Here is a 22,505-nt window from a genome sequence, read left to right as displayed (position 1 = left end):
AATAAAGCTATATAAACCAAACTTTCGTTTCTTTTAGCCGTTTCTATTGAGATCATTTTACAAAATGGAAAATGGGCGTGGCGTCGCCCACTTATCAAGCAACAATTTTTTTTTAATTCCGCACACGACCACTTAGTAAGGAGCCGACCGCGCGAGCGATCTTAACCCCCCTCCGGTACCTCCGTGCCCGAGTGACGCCTACAACTCTACAACGCATAGTTAGCCGCCGAGCGGATATTTTTCAAAATTTTTAACTCGTGATATCTTTCGAATGGAATGTCAGAAACTAATAATTCAAAAAGTTATATAAAGGTTTTGAAGCGATCTTAAATCATTTATTTCGATAAGGATTAATACTAAGGTACAAATAAAGAGCCTTTTCAAGTAGTGGTATTTTAATTAATTTTTTTTATATATAAAATCGTTTGTGTTTGTGACAAAACTATAATAGTTAGAGATATGATGTCGGGACGTTTTTTGTAGATAATGATAAGTTCTACAAAATTGTAGTACATCACTTTGTTATATCTTCAATCGTTTTCGCAGCATTCGCGATTAAAGAAAGTTTGTTGGTATTTTTTTACATTATCGAAGTTTTGGTAAGGAACCCTATTTTTTTAAACTGCATATAGCCTATGTCACTCAGGAATAGTATAGCTTTCCAACGGTGAAAGAATTTTTAAAATCGGTTCAGTAGTTTCGTAGCCTATTCGAGACAAACAAACAAAAAACCAAACCTTTCCTCTTTATAATATTAGTAAAGATATATAATGATTTTCGTTATTCTATTGGACTTTATGTCGAATAAATGGGTTAAATTGTGTGTTATCTTAAAAAAACTATATCAATAAATTGCGAGAGTATAAAATGTTCGGTGACACCCGTGTTGCTTGTTATATATTTCGATATATATATATATATAGATTTAAAATTTAGACAATTATTTTAGAATAACAATTTAAAGATTTTAGAATTTTTAAATTTTTTAATTCTACTTACATTTTTTGTTTTAGTTGTCGAATCTTCTCCGATATTGATTGAGTGAAACTGATACTGAAAAATAAGCACGTTAAGAATTAGCATCGGAGAATATATCAAAAAATAACGATGACATATTCTTTCATGTTTCAAGCGAAAACTTAAAAGGTAAGAATTAAGATTTCGATATTTATAAAATAAAGTGCGCCAAAATTTGCAAAAAATCAAGAATAGAGAAAAATACATATTATTTTTTCAACGAAACTTATCGTTTTGTAACTATAGTAATAGCCATTGTTAATATCAACTTACATCTTTGGTTTCAGTTGTCGAATCCTTTTCATCAATATGCGGTCGTAACTGAAACTTAAAATGATACATAACAATAATTAGCAATCTCAAAGCATTAAATTTATAATATGAAATCAATAAACTGTTCATCATTATAATCGATTTAAAGAGTAATAAGCATTGTTTGTCTAAATTTTATCACCCTAACAGTCGGTTTCACGAAACAAATTTAAGTGAAAAATTATATATTTCAGTTTCACCGTTTGACTTAATTTTTATTTAAATGGTCAAGCTTTGCCATTTAAATATTATTTCAATACTGTCGTATGTAACGATGGTTACGTTTTTCTACCAGCTGATTTCCAATATTTTTTTCCATTTTGACAAATAAATAAAATATTTTATTTACATAAATACATATGTTTTTAAACAAAAAATTGATGAACTAAAAAATGAAAGTTAATAAATAACTATAATTTACTGCGAGAAGTCGAATTAAGAAAAAATTTAACTTATAATTATTTAAACACATTTTTATACTCTCGCAACAAAAGTTGCTACGAGAGTATTATAGTTTTGTTCACATAACGGTTGTTTGTAACACCTAAAACTAAAAGAGTTAAATATAGAGTCATATATACCAAAGTGATCAGGGTGACGAGTAGATTTGAAATCCGGATGTCTGTCCGTATGTATTGAGTAAAAATTAAGATATCTTGACGAAACTTCACACAAATATTCTTTGGGACCGACAGAGGGTTGCTTTCGAAAATGGGCGAAATCGGACCATTGCCACGCCTACAAAATGGCGAAAATCAAAAACACATAAAGTGTCATAAATAAGCCATAAACGAAGTTATAAAAGTAAAATTTGGAATAAGGATCGCACTAGGAAGGGATATATTTGGGTGTAATTTTTTTGGGGGAGTGGGAGTTTTTTTGTATATATCTGGCAAACCAATTTAGCCATATAAACCAAACTTTCTGCAGTCGATTCTCTTACATACCCCACCACACACCATGAAAATAGTTGAAATCGGATAATAACCACACCCACCTCCCATACAAAGGTTAGGTTGAAAATTACTAAAAGTGCGTTAACTCACTAACGAAAAGCGTCAGAAACACTAAATTTCACAGAAATTATAACAGAAGGATGCAGCACTCAGATCTTTTTACAAAATTAAAAATGGGCGTGGCATCGCCCACTTATGGGTCAAAAACCATATCTCAGGAACTACTCGACAGATTTTAATGAAATTCGATATATAATATTTTATTGACACCCCGATAACACGGACAGAAAATGAGCGAAATCGGTTCACAACCACGACTACTTTCCTGAAGAAAGCGAAATAAAAGTTTACATGAATACTGTTGTCAAAAAATTGTCAAAATCGGACCATGACTTTTCAAGGCCACGGATATCGAAATGTTGAACTCAGCGACTAATGGTAAATTTTAACCGAAAATATGGGTAAATCTCTCAGATAATTTAATGTAATTCAGAGGAAATTGTTTTCTTCTAATAGTATGTCTCTGTTCCAAAAATAGTCTTGAATATAGTGTACCTTGCTGGTGAAAATGAATGAAATCGGTTCAGGAATTACCTCAGCCCTCATTTTTTTCGTTTTTCTATTGGACTTTATGCCGAATTTATGGGTAAATTTGCTTGTTATCTTAATAAAATTTCTTCAATAAATTGCGAGAGTATAAAATGTTCGGGTGCACCCGAAATTAGCCTTTCCTTACTTGTTTATAACTAAATATGTACGATTTTCCTTATTACAATGAAATAAAAGACTGGAATTATTAATTTGCAAATAGTTCGTTTATTTTAAGTTAAGTTGGTCATATAACTCCACTAATCCCAAACTGTCACAAGCCAATGTAAATAAAAGTAGTTTTTAAATAAATAAAAACCATAATGTATATGTACTATATATATTGCCCGCCGAGGTACAAAATCTTCGTTGAGGAATATATAGAGCTTTTCAATACACAACCACACAAATTTATTATGGAAGACGATCGCGCCTAACGACAGCTAAAGGGCGAGATTTATTCCAGGCAGCTCAAGAAACGGGGTGTGAGTTTCTATCGACCGGAACTCCAACGGATACCAACAAAATACCAAAAAAATGTAATAGACTTTTTTATAACTAAGCTCCGATCGCTCCCGGCTATATTTAACTCTAAGTGAAACAGTTATTAAAAGAGATCTATATTTTAAGTTCCACAAATCACAACAATTGAACAGCTAGAGTTAGAAGTTGACACATTTACAAAAGAAATCCAACAAACAGCAAGGAATAGTACTCCGGAGATAAAGCGAAAAATTATAGGTTCAAATTACCCTAAAGAAATAAAAATCAACCTAAATAAGGCAACATATGCATTAAAACGAGAAATCGCTCATATTAAGTATGAGTCAATTTATAACTATTTATCTCAACTATCCGCTGACAAAAAATATGATTACTCACTCTGGAAAAGCACCGAGTATCTTAAACGCCCAACAAACCACATTGCACCATTAAAAATTGATTGTGGTAAAGCTAATGCTTTTGCAAAACACCTAGCTGAAACCTTTCGTCCAAATGAGAGTAGTGAAATCGCGTTCCTCGATAATATTCAACCATATCATACAACAATACCAGCAATCACCATTTGTGAACTTAAAAGAGAGATTAAAAATCTTAAGGATAAGAAAGCAGCTGGATTTGACCTAATTACAGCTGAAGTGTTAAAGAAATTACCATACAGAAGTTTACTGAAGCTCGCCTATCTTTTCAATACTTCAATCCGTCTGACACATTTTCCAAGTCTTTGGAAAATTGCCAAAGTTGTTATGGTTCCTAAACCAGGAAAGGATTCTCATATAGTCTCGTCATATAGACCCATTTCACTACTTCCACAAATCTCAAAACTTTTTGAAAAGTTAGTCTATAAAAGATTAAAATCCATAATCGATGAGAAGCAATTAATACCATCGCATCAGTTCGGCTTCAGAAACAAGCATTCAACAATAGAACAAATTCATAGAATAACATCCGAAATATTCTTGGAGGAGGGAAACGTATGCTCAGCCGTATTCCTTGACGTTGCGCAGGCGTTCGACAAGGTATGGCACGAACGCCTAAAATCATGTCTTCCGATTGAGTATTTTGCTCTTCTGGAATCGTAAATCACCTTGAGATTTTGCCGTGTAAAACAAGAGAATGAATTCTCAAAACTAAAAGAAATTAAAGCAGGAGTTCCACAGGGAAGTATTTTAGGTCCACTTTTGTACATTCTGTATACAAGAGACTTACAATTACCATCAAAGAACGTGAATAAACTGTGGTATAAAAAATGCAACTGACATTCCATATAAAACACAAATTTATTGTTCAAAATATCTGAGTAGGCTTTCTTTTCATAAAAATGAAAACAAAACTGAAAAACAAAAAAATTATCAATCACAACATTAATTTGATAAATAAAAAACTAAATAAACAAAAAAATGTATATCATGATGAAAATGAAAATAAGCGCCAACAAACTCAATGTAGTCTGTGATTGTATATCATGATTCAATTATACAAGTTATATACATATATATAAATTAATTGCTGTTCGTTAGTCTCGCAAAAAGTCGAGAACGGACAAACCGATCTGGCTAATTTTAGTCTGAAATATTCGTGGAAGGCCAGGAAAAGATTTAAGAGGGAGTAAAATGGAAAAATTGCGAGGAAGATAATAATAACAGAATTTTATTCGAGTTGACAAGAAAAATCTAAAATGAGAAAACAAAAAAATAATATTTTGAAGGTTGTCATTGTTGCCTTGTTAAAATATTTTTGTTACTTTTCAATTGTATAAGGTTGTGTCGATAGCCCAAAACAATTTGTAACAAAAAAGGAAAGTCTAAGTTCTGGTCCAACCGAATATTTTATACTCTCGTAATTTATTGATGTAATTTTATTAAGATAACACACAATTTGATCTATACATATATTCAGCATAAAGTCCAATAGGAAATCATCATATATAGTATATGAGGGCTAATGTAATTCCAGAACCAATTTCACTCATTTTCACCACCAAGGCTAATGGGAATAGGGGCAAAATCGCAAAAAATAGCGCTATAACGAAGATTTTCCAAATATTCAACAAGTCGCTGAAGGTACTGCACAGGACTTTAAAGGATCTTGATTGTCGATGAACGTTTTTCGTGGAGCCAGGATTCTGTTAGCAGGTGATTTACGCCAAACTCTTCAAATTATTCCTGGATCAACTGTTACTGACGGACTAATCACATGCCTAAAATCATTTAATTTGTGGCGACACATAAAGAATCGCCAATTAGCAACTAACAAATTGTGATTGTAGAAGCAGTTGGAAATGGTAGGGTCGCAGTTGACACCTCGATGGATTAAAAACATTTCCAAAAGATTTCTGTCACTTCATTGACTCGAAGGAGAATTTTTCCTGACATGAAACCTCAGTATGATAACCATAAATGACTGATTGAATGACCTATATTGGTGGTAAAAAACAAAGATATCGATGATCTTAATGACGTAGTTAATTATCTCAAACTATTTAAAATTGCATGTACTATCACTCACTTTGCAATTAAAAGTAGTGTGAGTTGTCATCATGCTGCGTAACATAAATCAATAATCTCGAGTAATCAATATCGTCGCCGAAACCAAGATTGGACCAACTTAATTAAATGTATATCTTAGCCACAAAAACGTGTGGCTGGGTCTGCTAGTAGTATTAATATTATACAATGTTTTCAAAACAAAGTGCTAAGAGGCATTGTAAATGCTCCTTGGTACTGCAAAAATGCTGATATTCATCGAGACCTAAGGCTAATACAGTCGCCGAAGAAATAACGATTCAGGCAGAAGCCCACTACAAAAGGCTGAATGAACATGTGGATGCGAGAAATCTCCTCTTAGATGCGAGCCTCTCTACTCGATTATGCCGGAAAAAACACATAACTTAGTTGGATGTTAAAATGAAAAGGAATTAAATATGTTTATGCTATAAATTATAAAATAAGTTATACTTCTTAGTGATATTCCAAGAAATGCATATCATTTTGTATGAAAGAAAACTAGCGAGAGGGAAAGGATAAAAATATGGTGGAGTGACCAACACTTTCTTAAATTCGCATTTTATAAATTTATTATGCACATTTATAAAGCAAAGTTCAAATCAATTATCATTTCTGGGTTCTGACGATTGATATCTATAATATTTACAATTGGATTATGATAACTAAAATACGATATGTCGTACCTCCTTTTGTCGTAGGATCATTTCTTCCATTGATCATTTCCAATGAAAATTTCTCTCTGAGGAATGTCAGTAATGGTGCAGCTTCTGGCAATGAGAAATTTACATTGAAATCTCCCGCAAGGACTACCGGTTGTTCGCTATACTCTACTGGTTCTCCGATAATTTCTGCAAAAGCTTGCGAACCTGCAGTTGACAACGGTAATAAAGCTTTACCGATGAACAATTTTATATCTCTCATCGATGAATTTGGTGATATATAAATGGCAATTAATTTAAATTTTTTCTATTATGATTATCTCTAGGGTTCATTTTGCATTCTACCGCACACAAATCGCCAATTATTGTTGATGTTGATATCGTCACATCAACATCACTCGCGTACGGAGCAGAGAACTGCAAAACTCACTTTTTCCTTGAATCAGCTCATACGCAAAAGTTTCTATTCAATTCCAATCACTGAGCGAAGCACAGCGTTGAGTAAAAATCAGCTCATGTTGCCGAACCGCTCATTCGCGTACAATGTGGGCCTTCGGTCCGAAATGCTTTGCTCACGTTTGCTCACTTCACGAAATGTTTAGCTCACGTTCGCTCACTTCACGAAATTTTTAGCTCACTTTCGCTCAATGATTGGAAGTGAATAGAAACTTTTGCGTATGAGCTGAGTTTTGCAGTTCTTTGGTATACATATACAATTATATATGTACATATATATATGTATATATGAATGTGTGTGTGCCAACAGATTTTACAAAACCAGTAGCGCTGCTGGTTGCGCATTTATTCAAGCACAGTGAGTTTATTCATATGTGTTGAGTTTGCTCATACCCGTTGAGTTTGCTCTTTTGTGTGCTTGTTTTCATTCAACACGATCATTGTTGAGCCGAATGAGCGAACGCCTGTGTAGAGCTGTTTCAACACGAGCGTGAATAAACTCAGCAAGCAAGAATTTAGCTCAGTAGCGAATATATTCACGAATGCCATTTTGAGCGCTTGAGCCGAATGGGCTGATAGTTCGCCGTTCTCTGGTACGGAGCATTTATATCTAAATGAGGAGTGAGAATATGACATTTGTCTTGCTCATTGTGATAAATAGCAACGCCTGAATTTCTTGTTTCATTTCGTTGAAATCTTACAACGAAATCAAAATTTGGTACGGATACAGGAGGCTCATCGAAGAATCGAGCGATCATCGAAGAAACATCATTTATAATATGCCACAAGACAATATTAGAAATGAAGTTCATAAACCTCACGCTCTCAGATTAAGCGATATACCTACTCATCGCGGGTGCTAATACTTTCGATTTGCAAAGAAAATAAATGAAGACTGACAACAGAAATGATCCTGTGAAGTATAGTCTTAACTTTTCAACGGCCAACGCAGAGTATTTCAACAAAAAGTCACACAAAATAGTTGAGTATTCTAAGAAATGAAACAGAAACGAAAGAAAAATAACGCGCAAGCATACAATCATACATATGCGTACACATGTGAATATGCCACCAACCAAAAATTTAAACATTGTTGTACAAAAACAAGAATTGCTCAAATAGCATAAGCATGGCAAGTGCTTTAAGTTCTCTGTTTTACTCTCATTCACTCTCTCTGTTCACATGAGTTAGAACAAGTGATCATGTGGCATCCCTACAGTCTATTCTACCATACTCACTATACCATCCACCAACTAAATCCACAATACAATCATCAAACACATCACACCACCCACGCATATTCACCACGCAACAAACTTTAAAAGGATCCTCACGCGAAGAAAACGCCCCTTTTTTCATCGAGATTTCCGTCCCGAATTAGAAAAGTGGATTAAAGTGAAATTGTAAATTAAAGTAAAATGTAAACCAAAATTCAAAGTATATAAACAACGTATAAACCAGAAACTAATTGAATTAAAAATTAACTTACTTTTTAAAAAATCAAAGGTCTGTCGAACTATTATTTAAAGCAGAAGAACTCGTTGGCAGGCAAAGTAAGTATTTATGGTCCTTCAAGCCTTCTTGAAAGGCATTTATGGTAAAAATTTTATATAGTCTAAAAGTGACATAATACGTTACAAGTTAAAACACGTGTATAATATTATATACATAAAAAAGTAAATGTACGTATAAGTTATTTGAAACAGTTATAACAAAAAAAAACAATTTATATTACATGCATAATTCTTCTTCTTCTTCTTGACTGGCGTAGACACCGCTTACGCGGTTATAGCCGAGTCCAAAACAGCGCGCCACGCATCTCTCCTTCTGGCAGTTTGGCGCCAATTGGTTATTCCAAGCGAAGCCAGGTCCCTCTCCACCTGGTCCTTTCATCGGAGTGGAGGTCCCCATCTTCCTCTGCTTCCACCAGCGGGTACTGCATCGAATACTTTCAGAGCTGGAGCACCTTCATCCATTCGAACAACATGTCCTAGCCAGCGTAGCCGCTGTTTTTTTATTCGCTGAACTATGTCTATGTCGTCGAATAACACATACAGCTCATCGTTCCATCCTCTGCGGTATTCGCCGTTGCCAATTCTTAAGGGACCATAAATCTTCCGCAAAACCTTTCTCTCGAAAACTCCTAGTGCCGTCTCATCGGATGTTGACATCGTCCACGCTTCTGCACCGTAAAGTAGGACGGGAATGATGAGAGACTTGTAGAGTTTGGTTTTTGTTCGTCGAGAGAGGACTTTACTTTTCAATTGCCTACTTAGTCCATAGTAGCACCTGTTGGCAAGAGTGATTCTGCGTTGGATTTCCAGGCTGACATTGTTATTGCTGTTAATGCTGGTTCCCAGGTAGACGAAATTATCTACAACTTCAAAGTTATGACTGTCAACAGTGACGTGGGAGCCAAGACGCGAATACGCTGACTGTTTGTTTGACGACAGGAGATATTTCGTCTTGTCCTCGTTCACCACCAGACCCATACGTTTCGCTTCCTAGATAACTAGATCACCTCTGGGGGTCCTACAGGAGTGCACTCCGGTCTTGAAACCTTCAGTTAGTCGCCGGATCTTTTCGTAAAATTTTCGAGCATTACCCCTGTCGGCCAGCTTGTCAAGCTCTTCATACTCACGCATTTCGGCCTCTTTCTTTTTTTGTCTGCAAATGCGTCTCGCTTCCCTCTTCAGCTCTCGGTATCTTTCCCATCCCGCTCGTGTTGCGGTCGATCGCAACATTGCGAGGTAGGCAGTCTGTTTTCTCTCCACTGCGAGACGACAATCCTCATCAAACCAGCTGTTTTTTTGACTTTTCCGAAAACCAATGGTTTCGGTTGCAGCTGTACGTAAGGAGTTTGATATGCCGTCCCACAGCTCCCTTATACCGAGATGCTGATGAGTGCTCTCAGAGAGCAGGAGTGCAAGTCGAGTAGAAAATCGTTCGGCTGTCGGTTGTGATTGCAGTTTCTCGATGTCGAACCTTCCTTGTGTTTGTTGACGTGTACGCTTTTCTACACAGAGGCGGGTGCGTATCTTAGCTGCTACAAGATAGTGGTCCGAGTCGATGTTGGGACCACGAAGCGTACGCACATCAAAAACACTGGAGACATGTCGTCCATCTATCACAACATGATCGATCTGGTTGCGAGTGATTCGATCCGGGGACAACCAAGTAGCTTGATGGATTTTCTTATGCTGGAATCTAGTACTACAGACGACCATATTTCGGGCCCCGGCGAAGTCGATCAGCCTCAGACCGTTTGGTGATGTTTCGCCATGGAGGCTGAATTTTCCGACTGTTGTGCCAAAGACACCTTCTTTACCCACCCTAGCGTTGAAATCGCCAAGCACGATTTTGACATCGTGGCGGGGGCAGCGCTCATAGGTACGTTCTAGGCGCTCATAGAAGGTATCTTTGATCACTTCGTCCTTCTCTTCCGTCGGGGCGTGGGCGCAAATCAGCGATATGTTGAAGAACCTCGCTTTGATGCGGATTGTGGCTAGACGTTCATCCACCGGAGTGAATGCCAGGACTCGACGACGGAGTCTCTCTCCCACCACGAATCCCACACCGAATTTGTGCTCCTTTATATGGCCGCTGTAGTAGATGTCACAAGGACCCACCTTCTTCCGTCCTTGTCCCGTCCATCGCATTTCTTGGATTGCGGTGATGTCAGCCTTTACTCTTACGAGGACATCAACCAGCTGGGCAGAGGCACCTTCCCAATTAAGGGTCCGGACATTCCAGGTGCATGCCCTTATTTCGTAGTCCTTTAAACGTTTGCAGTGGTCGTTCCTGCCCACTCCCAAGTGAATGCAAGTCAGAAACTTTCCTCACTTACGTGAACTTCTACATATGACTCCATCCTCCATAATTACATAAATATAATAAGGAGTATGTTCGAAAAAAAAAAAAACAAAAGAAAATTACATACTCGTGCAATCCAAGCTTACCAAAGAGAAGTGAGTGAACCTAAAAAAGTGTCTTCGAAAAAAAAAAACCAAATCATAAATTACATAAACGTGCTATCCAAAGTGAAGTGAGTGAACCTAAACATGAAAAAACATACAACATATTACATACAGTTGCACAAGATATCTACATAAGTTATCACAGCTAGAGTAGCTATCAAAATATAACAACAACAAGTTGTCGTTGCTTTCAAAAAAAACAAACAAGAACGTTGAACTTTAATCAGAAATTCAATTCAGCAATATTATGCAAATAAACAATATCATTTGTTGCTCAATAAAGTTCATTTCCAAAAATAACAACAACAACACATTCCGTCGGCACTAAACCAGAGCGGAAGCCGTGCCGTCGCAATGTAGGCTATTTCTTGAGGTTTGCTATGATTATTGCTTAGGTTAGCATTATTGAATATATAGAAATAAGTACTAGTAAGTAAGAATTCGTACATATGTAAGATTATAGTAAATAAGAGAAATCTATATATATAAAAAGAAGTTACCTTTCCTTGGTAATCTTATAACTCAAGAACCGCCGAATCGATTGACACAAAAATTTTAGAGTTCGTTCCTACCTATAAGGAGGTGGTTTGTGTGAAATTTGTTTGGAATCGGTGCAGCCATTTTTTGAGTGTTTTCTTTATTTGCACAATTGAGGTTATGTCCAGTGTGAGTGTATGTGAGTTCATATTTCCACGCACACACATTGAAGTTTGAATTAAATGTATAATTTTTTCTAGAAATAATTTTCAATGTATTGCTTTTACGTTCAATTAGTCATACACTGTACTGAAAGAATGTCACGTTCAAGACGACCAAACATTGGCAGACGTTCACGTCAATCAAATGCTACAGCGTTAAATCGAAGATCACAAAGTGAAGAAGATCGTGTTCAACGAAATGAAATGGAAACACAACGACACAGACGGAGAACTCATTTGGATAATAGTGAAGCACCAAGAAACCGTCGTGGGCGTACGCCCGTTTATGATATACGTCAAATGGAACACGCGGCTTTCAATTACGATGCCACCATTGATTACAGCATGTATGCCTACATTGGCCAGATGAATATAGAATGTATACATTGCAAAGCATTTAAATTCATAAACGAAACGCCTGGAATGTGTTGTGCTGGTGGGAAAGTCAAATTACCGGTGCTAGAACTTCCGGCAGAACCTTTGCATTCATTGGTTTTTGGTAATTCGCCAACGTCAAAGCATTTCCTCTTAAATATTCAAAAATACAATTCATGCTTTCAAATGACATCTTTTGGAGCTACAAATATTATGAAAGATGGATTTATGCCGACGTATAAGGTGATTTCTTCGTGTGGAATTAGCAATATCATTTTTAATTTATGTGCCGTCCCTGTGTTCGATGTTTTTAGAAATTAAGATCCGTTATCATCTATATATATTTCTCGACCGTTACAGATTCAATGTCAAATATACCATAGAGCTGGGTCTTTGCTACCATTACCAGATGGTGATCATACATTTTTGCAAATATATTTCATTGATGGTGAGAATCGTGAATGAAATAAGCGCTGTGCAATTTCGACGAATACGAGAAGATCAATCGTGAATGAATTGCAAACATTTTTTCATCAACACAATGAATTGGTGAAATTGTTTAAAGTGGCACTCGAACGGATGCCCTCCGATGGCCACAAAATCATAATAAAAGCCGATAAAACACCAATTGGGGAGCACACCAGACGATTCAATGCACCAACGATTGATGAAGTAGCCATTGTTGTGGTTGGCGAACAGTTTCAGTCACGAGACATTGTTTTGTATCGTAGAAATGAGAATTTACAACGTATTTCAGAACTCCATCGCTGTTATGATGCATTGCAATACCCCATTTTGTTTTGGAGAGGGGACGATGGCTATCACATCAACATACCAATGATAAATCCAACAACTGGTACATATACATTTTATTTTGTTTAACACGTTCGCGTTCATTTGAATTTAGCGGGTGGCTGCCAGATAATCACTTAATTTTTTCATACAAATTTGAAGAGCGGGAATTCCCGCTTTTTTTCTACAGGTTATTTTTTTTAAATAGTCTGAACAAATTAGGGAATTCCCGCCATTACCACATAAATTTCCTATGCACTTTTGTCGGGATTTCCCGCATTTCGTTTTATTGAAACTTCCCCTCAACAAACCACAAATGACTGGCACGTTAACTTTGAATGGGGATTCCCCAAATTAAATTTGTTTGAATTGCGGTTGGCCTGTCAGGGATGGTAGTTCACGACTTTACCAACACTAAAAATGTGCAGTGATAAGAAGTGAACCATTTTTGAAGGTAGAAAAGCCCTATTCAAATAGCGCGGGAGTTCCCGCAATTGTTTTATTGAAGGAAACATGAATGACGGGAATTCCCGCAATTTACATGAATGTGCTAAATATGATTTATAAATCATTTTCATTCGCTAATTAATTTTTGCAATACAGGTCAATAATCAACAAAAAAAGTCAGTGCGATGAATTTTTATTCGTACCGATTGATGATTCGCCCTCAAGAAACAAATTTTATTTTGCGATGCAATCAACTTTCGCATCAATATATCGTCGATATGTACGCCACAATTGAAAGTGAGCGATTAAATTTCATCCGTTACAATCAAGCCCGATTAAGATCAGAGGAATAGATACATTTGCGTGACGCAATAATCAATGATGTAAATGTGAATGATATCGGCCGTTTAACAATTTTACCATCATCATATGTTGGTAGCCGACGTCATATGCATGAATATACGCAAGATGTGATGACATATGTACGAAATTATGGACGATCGGATCTATTCATAACATTTACGGGCAACCCGAAGTGGGTCGATGTGTCTGATTGTTTACTTGATGGTCAGGTGCCAAAATATCGGCATGACATAACTGCCCGTGTATTCCAACAAAAATTGAAAAAATTAATGGATCTGATTGTCAAACTCCGTGTATTTGGAGAAGTGCGGTGCTTTATGTATACCATAGAGTGGCAAAAAAGAGGCTTACCTCACGCACATATTTTGATTTGGTGCGTAAACAAAATAACCCCTGATATGATTGATACTTTCATATCGGCCAAAATTCCACATCAAACCATCGACCCAATGATCCTGCATTGCTGCTGACATTGGAAATGTATAATGAAGCCTTGATAATGATCGAAGATTTGTGCCTTACGATAGCAAATAAGGCATTAGGGTAATTAGGATTGACTCCACCAAATCGTCCAATGCATGATTTATTTGAACGAGAATTGCAACGCGAACTGCAATTCGATCGTAATGAATTGCGTGCGTTCGTACAAACGTATACTCCACAATTAAATGATCAACAAAAATATGTATATGACACAGTGATGCAAGCTGTCAATGACAACACTGGTGGATTGTATTTTTTGGATGCACCTGGCGGCACTGGAAAAACATTTTTGATTTCATTAATACTGGCAACGATTCGGTCGGAACAAAAAATCGCATTGGCACTTGCTTCTTCCGGAATTGCAGCTACATTACTTGATGGCGGCCGCACAGCACATTCCGCCTTGAAATTGCCATTGAACATGCAAGCAATTGAAACACCAACATGCAATATTTCAAGGAGTTCTGGAATGGCTATAGTCTTGCAACAAACATCCATTATTTTATGGGACGAATGTCCAATGGCCCATAAAAAATCTTTGGAAGCCTTAAATCGAACATTACAAGATTTGAGACGGAGTTTACAGCTGTTTGGCGGTGCATTAATATTGTTATCTGGTGATTTTCGTCAAACGTTGCCTGTTATTCCGAGATCAACAACAGCTGATGAAATTAATGCATGTTTGAAAAGTTCATTTTTGTGGGCACACGTACAAATGCTCAATATGATTCTTCAGCACGTGAGTTTTCAAAGCAATTGCTGAAGATTGGCGATGGAAAATGGCAAGTGATCAAAATGGGTTTATCACGTTACCGAATAATTTTTCAATAATTGTATCATCAAAAGAAGAACTCATTGATCGCGTTTTTCCAAATATTGCTCAAAATTATTAACCATGATTGGTTACGAGAACGTGCAATTTTAGCACCAACAAATGTAAATGTCAATGAAATCAATTTCCACATTCAGGAAAAATTGCCAGGTAATTCGGAAACGTATAAATCCATTGATACTGCTATGAATGATGAAGACGCAGTCAATTATCCGGTTGAATTTTTAAATTCTTTGGAACCACCAGGCATGCCACCGCATAATTTGAATTTAAAAATTGGTTCATCGATTATACTTTTTCGAAATCTTAATGCACCGAAACTTTGTAATGGGACGAGACTTTCAGTGAAGAAATTGATGCCAAATTTAATTCAAGCAACAATTCTCACTGGCAAAGTAAAAGGTGAAATTGTACTAATACCGCGCATCCCATTAATACCAACGGACATGCCATTCGAATTTAAACGTCTTCAATTTTCTGTTCGGCTATCTTTTGCTATGACCGTCAACAAAGCCCAAGGGCAAACGCTCCAGGTGTGTGGAGTTAATTTAGAGGAAGCTTGCTTTTCTCACGGTCAACTGTACGTTGCATGTTCGAGAGTTGGAGCCACGAAAAATGTGTTTATTTATGCACCACAAAATAAAACAAAAAATGTAGTGTATACAATTGTATTAAATTGAACATTGCTTTTCTTTTTCATTATTGTGTTAAGAAATCAAATCTTTTAAGCAATCAATTTTTTGCGTAGAGAAGCGCGCCGGGTAACGCTAGTATTGTATAAAAAGAAATGTAGTCAATAAAGTAGTTGAGTTCAACTTTACCATTCTAAGCAGTGCGTGATTATTTACACGGCGACAACCATTAACTGGCGCCCGAGAACTTTAAAACTTGGAATTGCCTACTGTACGTTTTGCAAGTTAAAAAAGCGAAGAAAATTCACTAAAGAATATAAACTTTATAAAAACATATAAATTGTTGTTGAATAGTGCGAGTTTTTTACAAATCAAATGCAAGTGATTGTGCTTTTTCGATGGTGTATAAAATTCTGTGCAAAAAATTATTGCTTATAGACATAAAGTGAAAAATCGTTTTAACAGTAAAAGCAAACTATTAAGTGTGTGACAAATCAAATCACAGTACTTATAAAGTGAGCAACCAAAACAAAAACGCCGCCAAATCAACGCCTAAAGTGACATAATCCACCCCCCAGTAGAGGACTAACGCTTCAGAAAGGATCACGTGGACCGTCCGAAGAGAATGCAGAAGCTGATACTCCTGAAAGTTAATTTTAAGCTTATATAAAATTTATAAGTACCCGATATATAAAATTGTTTAAAAAATTGTTAATAGCAATAAATATAGTCGGAAAAATAAACTTTTAAGTGTATGTAAAACTTATAACTATCTGACATATAAAAATTTGTTAAAAATTGCTAAAGCAATAAAAATAATTATATATATATATATTTGGCATAGGAACCGCTTTAAGCGATTATAGCCGAATCCACCAGAGCGCGCCACTCATTCCTCCTTTTTGCTTTTTGGCGCCAATTGGAAACACCAAGTGAAGCCAGGTCACTTTGCACTTGGTCTTTCCACCGGAGTGGAGGTCGTCCTCTTCCGCGGCTTCCTCCAGCGGGTACTGCATCGAATACTTTCAGAGCTGGAGTGTTTTCTTCCATCCGTACAACATGACCTAGCCAGCGTAGCCGCTGTCTTTTTATTCGCTGAACTATGTCAATGTCGTCGTATAAATCGTACAGCTCATCGTTCCATCGCCTGCGGTATTCGCCGTTGCCAATGTTTAGAGGACCAAAAATCTTGCGCAAAACCTTTCTCTCGAAAACCCCAAGAGTCGTCTCATCGGATGTTGTCATCGTCCACGCTTCAGCGCCATACATCAGGACGGGAATAATGAGCGACTTATAGAGTTTGATTTTGGTTCGTCGAGAGAGGACTTTACTTTTCAATTGCCTACTCAGTCCAAAGTAGCACCTGTTGGCAAGAGTGATTCTGCGTTGGATTTCAAGGCTGACATTGTTGGTGTTGTTAATGCTGGTTCCCAGATAAACGAAATTATCTACAACTTCAAAGTTATGACTGTCAACAGTGACGTGGGAGCCAAGACGCGAGTGCGCCGACTGTTTGTTTGATGACAGGAGATATTTCGTCTTGTCCTCATTCACCACCAGACCCATACGCTTCGCTTCTTTATCTAGTCTGGAAAACGCAGAACAAACGGCGCGGTTGTTGCTTCCGATGATATCAATATCATCGGCATACGCCAGGAGCTGTACACTCTTGTAGAAGATTGTACCCTCTCTATTTAGTTCTGCAGCTCGTATTATTTTTTCCAGCAATAGATTGAAGAAGTCGCACGATAGTGAGTCACCCTGTCTGAAGCCTCGTTTGGTATCGAACGGCTCGGAGAGGTCCTTCCCGATCCTGACGGAGCTTTTGGTGTTGCTCAACGTCAGCTTACATAGCCGTATTAGTTTTGCAGGGATACCAAATTCAGACATCGCGGCATAAAGGCAGCTCCTTTTCGTGCTATCGAAGGCAGCTTTAAAATCGATAAAAAGATGGTGAGTATCGATTCTTCTCTCTCGGGTCTTTTCCAAGATTTGGCGCATGGTGAATATCTGGTCCATTGTGGATTTTCCAGGTCTAAAGCCACACTGATAAGGTCCAATCAGTTCGTTGACGGTGGGCTTTAGTCTTTCACACAATACGCTCGACAAAACCTTATATGCGATATTGAGGAGACTTATACCACGGTAGTTGGCGCAGATTGTGGGGTCTCCCTTCTTATGGATTGGGCAGAGCACACTAAGATTCCAATCGTCAGGCATGCTTTCTTCCGACCATATTCTACAAAGAAGCTGATGCATGCATCTTATCAGTTCTTCGCCGCCGTATTTGAATAGCTCGGCCGGTAATCCATCGGCCCCCGCCGCTTTGTTGTTCTTCAAGCGGGTAATTGCTATTCGAATTTCTTCATGGTCGGGTAATGGAACATCTATTCCATCGTCATCGATTGGGGAATCGGGTTCGCCATCTCCTGGTGTTGTACTTTCACTGCCATTGAGCAGGTCGGAGAAGTGTTCCCTCCATAATCCCAGTGTGCTCTGGACATCCGCTACCAGATTACCTTCTCGGTCCCTACATGATAATGCTCCGGTCTTGAAACCTTCTGTTAATCGCCTCATCTTTTCATAAAATTTTCGAGCATTACCCATGTCGGCCAGCTTTTCAAGCTTTTCATACTCACGCATTTCGGCCTCTTTCTTTTTACGTCTGCAAATGCGTCTCGCTTCCCTCTTCAGTTCTCGATATCTATCCCACCCCGAACGTGTTGTGGTCGATCGCAACGTTGCGAGGTAGGCAGTCTGTTTTCTCTCCACTGCGGAACGACAATTCTCATCGTACCAACTGGTTTTTTGGCGTTGCCGTAGACCAATTGTTTCGGCTGCAGCGGTATGCAATGAGTTTGAGATGCCGTTCCACAGCTCCCTTATATCGAGATGCTGATGAGTGCTCTCAGAGAGCAGGAGTGCAAGTCGAGTAGAAAATCGTTCGGCTGTCGGTTGTGATTGCAGCTTTTCGACGGCGAACCTTCCTTGTGTTTGTTGACGGGCGTTCTTTGCTGCACAGAGGCGAGTGCGTATCTTTGCTGCTACTAGATAATGGTCCGAGTCAATGTTTGGTCCTCGGAGCGTACGCACGTCTAAAACACTGGAGACATGTCTTCCGTCTATCACAACGTGATCGATTTGGTTGCGCGTGTTTCAATCAGGGGACAGCCACGTTGCTTGATGAATTTTTTTATGCTGGAATCTGGTACTACAGACAACCATATTTCGGGCCCCAATAAAAATAATTAGTCAAATAAAAATTGTTATAAAACCATAGTAAACCTCAGAAATGGCACAAATTCAGGAAGCCATTATACACCTAACAGGTGCTGTTAATGCACAGATTGAACAGTCCAAAATATTGAGCAATAGGATAAATCAATTAGAAAGCAGAATAAATCCCCACAACGAAAGTTTCTAATAACTATATTCACTTAACTGAGTCAGACCTAATAGAAATTAGCAGATTACCTGACAGCGTGAAGAACCTCCCAACATTCGAAGGAGATCCGATTCAATTCATATCCTGGATCCACAACGTCGAATCTGTTTTGCAAGACTACGAAGTAGTCAGAACAAAGCCACTGTATAGAGCCATCTTACAGCGGATACGGCCTTAATCTCATATAACATATTCAATGATGATTGGGGAACAATCAAAAACTGTTTATCACTTCACTATGCAGATAAACGCGACCTTAGGACTCTAGAACTAGGAACCTTATCCCAAAAACACTTCAGCATAGAACAATTATACGCAATAGTCAATCATCAATTATCACTGATAATAAACAAAATAAAGAGTCAGGATCATTCCAAAGCAACAAATAGGGTTCTACTGGAAACCCTAGTCATTCAAAGGCCCAGGAACCTACCCGAAGCATACGCTTCCTGCCTGGAAATTCAAAACATTAACTTAAGGAATTATTCAATCTACGCAAAGAATGGAGGTTACTCCAATCAAATTCAAAAACATCAAATTAATCAAAAACCAATATTTGTACCAAGGGTATTAAACCCTGCCGAAAAAAATTTAATCTATAATAAAAATTTCCAAAATCAAGCTCCGCCACCACCCAGACCAACCAATCCTAAACCACCAGTGCCGATAGAGGACACCTTCAATACATTCACGACGAATAAACTATATGAATCGACCGAACAATACGCCTATAGTAAGGCCATCAAAGTATTCTTCAAATATTCCTAGGAAAACCCAAAAATTATTTAACGTTCAAACAGAAGCCGAGGAAATAAATTTTATGACAGACGCCTGTCTAGCCTACCCTTTTTAGAACTAACTTTAAAAAAACGGGGATATCGTTAAGTTCCTTATAGATACGGGAGCTAATAAAAACTTTGTCTCCGAAAAACTTTCACAAAATTCAAAGAAACTTAAGTGTCCTTTTAAAGTTCACTCAGCCGCAGGTCAAGTAAATATAATCCATAAACTATGTGGACCATTCTTCGGAAGTATAGGTATTACAAATAATTTTGATTTCTTTATATTATATATATATATATATATATGGCGTAGGAACCGCTTTAAGCGATTATAGCCGAATCCACCAGAGCGCGCCACTCATTCCTCCGTTTTGCTTTTTGGCGCCAACTGGAAACACCAAGGCTTCTTCCAGCGGGTACTGCATCGATTACTTTCAGAGCTGGAGTGTTTTCTTCCATCCGTACAACATGACCTAGCCAGCGTAGCCGCTGTCTTTTTATTCGCTGAACTATGTCAATGTCGTCGTATAAATCGTACAGCTCATCGTTCCATCGTCTGCGGTATTCGCCGTTGCCAATGTTTAGAGGACCATAAATCTTGCGCAAAACCTTTCTCTCGAAAACCCCAAGAGTCGTCTCATCGGATGTTGTCATCGTCCACGCTTCAGCGCCATACATCAGGACGGGAATAATGAGCGACTTATAGAGTTTGATTTTGGTTCGTCGAGAGAGGACTTTACTTTTCAATTGCCTACTCAGTCCAAAGTAGCACCTGTTGGCAAGAGTAATTCTGCGTTGGATTTCAAGGCTGACATTGTTGGTGTTGTTAATGCTGGTTCCCAGATAAACGAAATTATCTACAACTTCAAAGTTATGACTGTCAAAAGTGACGTGGGAGCCAAGACGCGAGTGCGCTGACTGTTTGTTTGATGACAGGAGATATTTCGTCTTGTCCTCATTCACCACCAGACCCATTGTCCTCATTCACCACCAGACCCATGATGGGGGATGGGGTCATATGTAGAAGTTCACGCAAGTGAGGAAAGTTTCTGATTGCCATTCACTTGGGAGTGGCCAGGAACGATTCTTTTGCATATGACTCAAGCAGCTCACGACTTCCGGTTTTAGACCAAGTATCCCCTGGGTAGCTAACAGACATCCGTTTGGAGGCGAGCTAAAGTGAGAAGGCGAAGCCCGCTTATGCGGTTGTGCGTAGGGCTTGGGACCCACCACATAAAAAAAAATCTCCCCAATGAAAACAAACACCGAGCCTCGGATGAGAAACCCCCCTTTTTCTTTATATTACCTAATTTAAAAACCTTTGATGGCATCATTGGCGATGATACCCTCAAAGAATTGGGAGCAGTCATAAATAGAAAAAATGGCACGATAACTCTCAAGGATGTGGTACTGTCACTAAAACAAAATATCTAAACAAATAAATAATATTCAAGATAACCCCTATGAACATGATGTTAAGGAAATGGTAAATAAATATGCGGAACTTTTCGGACCAGTCTCCGACAGTGGGACAATCGACACAACTGTATTAGCAGAAATTAGAACAACAAGCGAAGAACCGATCTATACAAAATCATATCCTTACCCAACCAACCTACGGGGCGAAGTAGAAAAACAAATAACAGAACTTCTAAACAATGGTGTAATAAGGCCTTCAAAGAGTCCGTACAACTCCCCATTGTGGATTCAAAAAGTAAAAAAGTACCCCATTAGGAGTAAAAAAGTATGGAGTAGTTGTTGATTTTAAACGACTAAACCCAATAACAATACCTGATTCCTATCCAATACCTGATATAAACAACACTCTCGCTAGTTTAGGCGAATGTAAGTATTTTACTACACTCGACCTTACATCCGGATTCCACCAAATCGGGATGAAGGAAAGGGACATAGAAAAGACAGCCTTTCCTACAGCCAATGGTAAATATGAATTTACTAGGTTGCCATTCGGTCTTAAAAATGCCCCTTCCATATTTCAGAGAATGATCAATGATGTTCTCAAAAGCAAAGGGCAAAGGTATTTTGCCAGATCCTGAAAAAATATCCGCTATTAAAAAAATTCCTGCACCTGCTAACCTTAAGGAATTAAAAGGTTTCCTAGGTTTAGCATCGTATTATAGGAGATTTATAAAAGACTTTGCAAAAATTGTCAAGCCACTTAGCAAGTCAATCAAAACGAATACAAATTTCACTAACAGAGGAAGGCTTAAAATCATTTAATGATATAAAATATCTACTTACGTCTTCTGAAATTCTGGTATTCCCAGACTTCAATAAACCCTTTATTCTGACAACAGATGCTTCCAATACTGCAATCGGAGCAGTCCCTTCACAAGGAACAATCGGGCAAGACAGACCCATAACTAGATCTAGATCACTAAATACAACCGAAGAGAATTAATCGACAATAGAAAAAGAAATGCTCGCCATAGTATGATCTCTTGACAAACTAAGGATTTACTTGTATGGAGCTAAAGAAATAAAAATACTTACTGATCACCAGCCACTGACTTTTGCATTAAGTAATGGTAATAACAATGCTAAGTTGAAAAGGTGGAAAGCAAGGATAGAAGAGTATAATTATAAACTCATTTACAAACCAAGAAAAACAAACGTTGTCGCCGATGCGTTATCACGGCTGCCAATAGAAATTAATACACTA

General features: G+C 37.8%; 1 protein-coding gene and 1 pseudogene across 8 annotated transcripts in view; both read right to left on the bottom strand.

Moving 5' to 3' along the window:
* LOC128923552 (protein rtoA-like) overlaps positions 1-22,505 on the bottom strand; it is a 2,411,103-nt gene that overhangs the window by 939,816 nt on the left and 1,448,782 nt on the right. For all 8 annotated transcript variants that reach the window (XM_054235822.1, XM_054235824.1, XM_054235823.1 and 5 more), the window contains 2 exons: positions 1,291-1,344; positions 1,000-1,053 (listed from right to left, as the gene is read on the bottom strand). In XM_054235822.1, the coding sequence (XP_054091797.1) occupies positions 1,000-1,053; positions 1,291-1,344 (108 nt within the window). The remainder of the gene's footprint in view (positions 1-999; positions 1,054-1,290; positions 1,345-22,505) is intronic.
* On the bottom strand, positions 7,730-7,926 carry LOC128923590 (small nucleolar RNA U3; annotated as a pseudogene).

Source organism: Zeugodacus cucurbitae, chromosome Y (assembly GCF_028554725.1).
Source record: "Zeugodacus cucurbitae isolate PBARC_wt_2022May chromosome Y, idZeuCucr1.2, whole genome shotgun sequence".
Classification (NCBI taxonomy): domain Eukaryota; kingdom Metazoa; phylum Arthropoda; class Insecta; order Diptera; family Tephritidae; genus Zeugodacus; species Zeugodacus cucurbitae.
The sequence above is the reverse complement of the archived record's forward strand: the minus strand, read 5'-3'. Positions and strand labels throughout refer to the sequence as shown.